Here is a 5435-nt window from a genome sequence, read left to right on the forward strand (position 1 = left end):
GGTGTTGGAAGGGACCTCTGGAGATCATCTAGTCCAACCCCACTGCCAAAGCAGGTCTACCTAGAGCAGGTTGCACAGGAACATATCCAGGTGGGTTTTGAACCAGAGATGGAGACTCTGCAACCTCTCTGGGCAGTCTCTTCCAGTGCTCTGCCACCCTCAAATTAAAGAAGTTCCTCCTCATGTTTTGATGGAACTTCCTATGTTCAAGTTTTTCCCCATTAGCTCTTGTCCTGCCACTGGGCACCAGTGAAAAGAGACAACAACAACAACAATAACAAACCCAAACAAAACTTCCAACATAAAGAAAAAAGGAAAGAAAGGCAACAAGGAGAAGAACAAGCAAACAAGAAACAACAGAGGCACATGGGCACAGATGGTTTTTTGCCCTCCCCCTCTCCCCCCAGCCCCGGGAAACCAGGCGTAACTTTAAATACAGTTTTATTTCGGGTTTGCTATTGAGGCACAAACAGCAGAGATCGATGTTTAGTATACATGGTATACACAAAGCAGCCAGTATGATTGGCATCTCCCGTCCTTCCTTCCGCTGCACGCCGGGCAGAAGAACGGCAACACAAGAAATCCCTCCCACCCCCCTTTTTTACCCCCCTTTTCCCCTCCCCAACGTGATGATATCTCAGTGGCTTTGGGAACCATCTCTCAAATGGCAAGAGACAAAAGGGGAGCTCCATCCCCCCTCCTTGAGGAAAGCACATTGGGCTCGGCTACACAGGAAAACCCTCGGAGAATGGATGATGGGAATGGAGAATTCCCCACATGGGAATGGAGACTTGGAAGGGTTTCTCTGGAAGACCAAGTCCCATCCCAAAATATTCCCATCTGACATACATCCAGGGAGGGAGGATGGCTCCACAGACATCGTCACGAGGAGTTTTGGGAGCTGGTGGGAAGGTCAACCCCTTGTGCCACCTGGTCATCTTTCTCAATCTGCCCACAGCTGGAGACCTTTGGGAGCAGACCAAGGGGCACGAGGAGTTTCCAGGCTATACCTGCGTGGGATGGAGGGAACAAGGTGGGCTCCAAGCCTTTAATTGCTGAGACAGCATCTTCAGCCCACCCATAATCTCCATAATGTGTAATATCCCTTCTTGCTGGTCCCAGTAATGCCGTAGCTCGACCCCGAGGCTCTGCTTGGCTCAGGGTCACAGCTAATTGATTAAGAGGCACCTTCATCGGTGGAAAAGCAAGAAGTCAAGTGGTCCCTGGTGATTTGATCGGAGCAGAAGACCTTAAAGGAGGCATTAAAGGGTCATTGGGCAGAGAGAGAGCAGTGTGTGAGGTAAGGCAGCTCCCACCACCACGGGGCACGATGCTACGGGACCCTCAGAGGCACCAAATAAAACCCCAGAGGGGGAAGCTGGTGGTGGATGCTCTGCAGCAGCAAGAGGTTCAACCCCATGCTCTTTTTCCACACTCCTGAACCCCACTGAGCCCTTTTATTTTCCCTTTTCCCTTGGGGAAAACCCCAAACCTGAATTTATCTTCCTATTTCCACACGCCTGAACCCTGCTGAGCCCTTTTTTTTTCCTTGGGAAAACCCCAAACCTGAATTTATCTTCCTCTCCCACCGCTCAGAAGCGATGCTGGGGATGTCACCCCATCTCCCATAGCTTGGGGTTGGGGGGAAGGAGCTTTATGCAGAAGGAAAAATAGCCCAGCCTGGCCCAAAGGCTGGAGGGCAGAGGTGTTTGGGCATGGCATACTGGTCCCATTAAGCAGCGAGCACCATGTTAACACAGAAGGAAAAATAGCCCAGCCTGGCCCAAAGCGTGGAGGGCAGAGGTGTTTGGGCATGGCATACTGGTCCCATTAAGCAGCGAGCACCATTTCCAGAGCGGAGTCAAGTACCGGTGACTGGTGGGGCTGACCCCGTGGTACCACAGTACAGTTGCTTGTTGGGTCTTTTTTGGGGTTTTTTTTTGGAATGACAGCTCAGATCTCAGGTCCGTAGTGATCCTTTTTGAACCCTGAAAAACCTCAGGCGGGTGGTTTTCCAACCTGCCCTGGACCGAAGCACCATAGGATGGGAAATAAAGTCCCCCCCAAGGAATAACACCATCCCCACTATGCAAGGGTTACATCCCTCGGGGAGGGGAGGGAAGGAGGTTAAAACAACAACCAAAAAAAAAATAAAAAATACAGAGTTAAGCACCATAAAATCTACACTGGTCAGGTCATAAACACGAGGAGAAAACGAAAATAAAGCCACCACCTGCCAGCCTGGCTCTCCCAGACCTGGAAAAGTCCTCACCAGCGAGCCCTGGAGGCATCAGGCCCAACAACTCATCACACCAGTGGCTGGACAGTAGGATTTGCCGTCGTTGCATTGGTAAATCCTTTTTTGGTCCCTTTTAGGAGGAGTGTTGGGGGAGGTAGGCTTGGCCCCGGGGAAGTTGGGGTGGGGGGAGGTTTGGACTGTGCAATTTAGGGGCTTCTCCCTGCCTGGCCCGGGATCCATCCCCATCCCGGGATGGAGATTCCTCCCCCCTTTCCTTCCCATCCATCCAACCCCTTTTCCCCACAACTCCCAGCCACTGGGTTTCCGCGTCGCTCGGCGGCTTCGAGGTAGATGTTCGTTCCCGCCCTGTCTCCGAGTGACCTGGTCGGTTAAAAAAAACAAAAAAACACCAAAAAAACCAAAAATCCCTCTCTCCCGGGCACGTGGGGTGTGCGTGCTCTGTCCCCACACCCAGGTCCCTTTTTTTTTTCCCCTTTTTTTCTTTGCTTTTCCATTTCTTTTCCCCCCAGCCCCGTTTACTATGTGCTATGGACATCTCTCCCTCTTCCCCACCCCCTCGGCTGCATCCAGCCATGGGGAACGCCGTGCCCTTCCCTCTCAGATGCCTCCTCCACCCGCTCAGCAAGGCCTCAAGGTGCAAAAATCCAGCTCCTGGGGCTTCCTCCGAAAATTGCAACTCTCCCGGGGCAGCAGGCGTCCTCCGGGGACCCAACACTTCAGCCCCCTCCTCTTGAAACCTCGACCACAGCTCTTGGAGCAAGGAGACCAAGGTCCAGCTTCCCAAACCGGGCAAGGTTCCCCACAGAGCCGGACGTCGGCCGGTCGTTGGGCGGCATCGCACTCGGCGGCCGGTTGGCCGTAGGAGTCACGGCAAGCCACCGACCTCTTCTGCAAGCCATCCCCACAGGTGACGGAGCAAGCCTCCCAACCCCCAGCTGCCCACTTGTAAGAAGGACGCTTGTAGCTGGGTCTCCCCCCGTCCAAACGGTTGGAGAGGCTGAGGACGCTGTTGTTGAGGTCCGGCGGGGTCTTGCCCCCTTCCTTCTTGTAGGAGGACTTGTCCTCCTTGCTCTCCTTGGGGAGGTAGAAGGAGTAGCGTACCCGAGGAGGGGTCATCTTCCCCACGGAGAGCACCTCCAAAGTCAAGGGTTCTTGGATGGGTTTGAAGGCTTGGAGGCTCTCCACGGCGGTGCCGGTGCCGCTGTAGCGCAGGACGCTGCCCTTCACCATCAGGTCCCTCTCCACGGCCGAGACGATGAAGTGGCCATTCAGCAGGTACTTGCCCTGCCCGTTCTTCAGGGCCAGGTAGTTGTCATCGCTGATGAGCCCTTTGTAGCCCCTCTGCCTGATGTCGATGTTGGAGGCGCCCGCCGGGATGACCACCACGAAGTTGTAGCCGTGCCTGGAAGAGAAGAGCGGGCCGTCAGGCGAGGGGGGACACCCTGCTGGGATGTGGCCTCAGCCCAAAGCTCTGCAGATCTTCCCACCCCCATGGTTATTTCCTCCTTCCCACAAAGATAATTCCGAATCTCCTCTCTACGCTGAGGTTCATCTAGGCTGAGGTCACCCAGACCTGAGGAGATGCTCAACAACATGGATGTACCAGGGATAACTCCATCAGCAGAAGTCGACAGGACGTTGAATGTGTCCTGCTTCTCCTCCAGAGCCAGCCCAGCTCTCCACACATTGGTGTACACCAGCACCAGAACAGATTTCTCAGGGTGGACTCAGCCCCCATCACCATCTCCACCACCTTCTTGCATCCACCCCAAAAAGCCGGGAGAGGGGGAAGCACCCGTGGTCACCTAACACTTACATGGGTTTGGTGAACAAGCCCGAGACCTTCTTGCAGCTCTTGTTGTCTCCTCCACACACGCTGCACTTGTCAAACTTCTTCTTGGAGCCCAGCTTCCCGTCGCAGCCAGCCTTGATGCATTTGCCCTGGACGCAGACGGAGGTGGAGTCTGGGGAGCAAGGGGTGCCATCCACAACCTGCACCGGGGCGAGCAAAACAAGCCCATGGGTTTCCCTGTGCCACCCCACAAACCCCCCCAGATCCACCCAACAGGTCCTGAGGAGATGCTGGAAGGCACCGTGTCACCCTTTGTTCATGCTCTGCTCTGCAGTTGGGATTTTTGGGGTCTCTGAGAAGAGACGGATGGGACTACATCCCTTTTCTGCTGCATCTACATAATTCTCTGCCCTTTCCATTGCATCGGTGCAAGGGGAACGGGCTGGATCAGGAGGACAAGCCCCCAGTCCCATGTCTGGCCACCTGCCCTGTCCTGCCTGCACGTCGCTTCCCCAACTCAGCAATATCATTCTACATTTACTCTGAGGGTGGTGAGACACTGGAACAGGTTGCCCAGGGAAGTTGTGGATGCCCCATCCCTGGAAGTGTTCAAGGCCAGGCTGGATGTGGCCTTGAGCAACCTGCTCTAGTGGGAGGTGTCCCTGCCCAGGGCAGGGGGGTTGGAACTAGATGATCTTTGAGGTCCCTTCCAACCCAAACCATTCTATGATTCTATGATTTCAGGGCTGTGGGCATGTCCTAGAGGCACCTTCACAAACCTGGAGGAAGACCCTCCATGGACCAGCTCCAGCCCTGAGATAAATAAGCAGATGCACCCGTGCCCATTCCTACCAGCCTGGTGGATTCTCCTCCTCCATAACCTCCTCTAACACCAGCTGCCCACCAAGACAAGGAAAACGCCTTCATTTCCAGGAACACCGGAGTCATCCTCCAGCCCAGATGCTGTACCCTGGAGGTCCTTCACCAACCTTGGGAGCCAGCACGTAGAAGTAGCCGGTGCCGTTAGCCCGGCAGATGAGCTTGCATTTATCTCGGGGCGAGACGCCGGAGTATTTGGGGACCCAGGAGACGGAGGCGGTGAGTCGGTTGGTGCTGTGGCTGTAGCCGTTGAAAGCTTCACACTGCTCCTCACGGAAGCTCTTCCCTGGCACTGGAAGAAACGAGGATGTGCGTGGGATTGGGGACCACCTTGGACCTCCAGAGTTGGATTTATGGGGTTGTTGTAGGTTGTACACACCATAAGGAGCCGGGCTCCAACCCCTTACCTGCAGCGGGGCAGGGGTCCAGGTTGCAGGAGCGGTACTTGACACGGACACCCTCGCAGTAGGAGCCCCCGTTGGCTGGCACGGGGTGGGTGCAGTC

General features: G+C 55.1%; 1 protein-coding gene and 1 long non-coding RNA gene across 2 annotated transcripts in view; both read right to left on the bottom strand.

The window, feature by feature from the left end:
• Positions 1 to 424: 424 nt before the first annotated feature.
• LOC106893672 lies at positions 425 to 1744 on the bottom strand. The gene is made up of 2 exons (XR_001413144.1): positions 1567 to 1744; positions 425 to 1492 (listed from the first exon to the last, which is right to left on the bottom strand). It is a non-coding gene; the product is annotated as an uncharacterized LOC106893672 (long non-coding RNA).
• Positions 1745 to 1754: 10 nt separating this feature from the next.
• ADAMTS15 (ADAM metallopeptidase with thrombospondin type 1 motif 15) overlaps positions 1755 to 5435 on the bottom strand; it is a 20097-nt gene continuing 16416 nt past the window's right edge. Inside the window, exons 10-11 of the mRNA XM_014951819.1 lie at positions 4077 to 4252; positions 1755 to 3662 (exon numbers count right to left, since the gene is read on the bottom strand). Coding sequence (XP_014807305.1) covers positions 2879 to 3662; positions 4077 to 4252 — 960 coding nt within the window. The 3' untranslated portion in view covers positions 1755 to 2878. The remainder of the gene's footprint in view (positions 3663 to 4076; positions 4253 to 5435) is intronic.

Source organism: Calidris pugnax, unplaced genomic scaffold (genome assembly GCF_001431845.1).
Source record: "Calidris pugnax isolate Ruff unplaced genomic scaffold, ASM143184v1 scaffold145, whole genome shotgun sequence".
Classification (NCBI taxonomy): domain Eukaryota; kingdom Metazoa; phylum Chordata; class Aves; order Charadriiformes; family Scolopacidae; genus Calidris; species Calidris pugnax.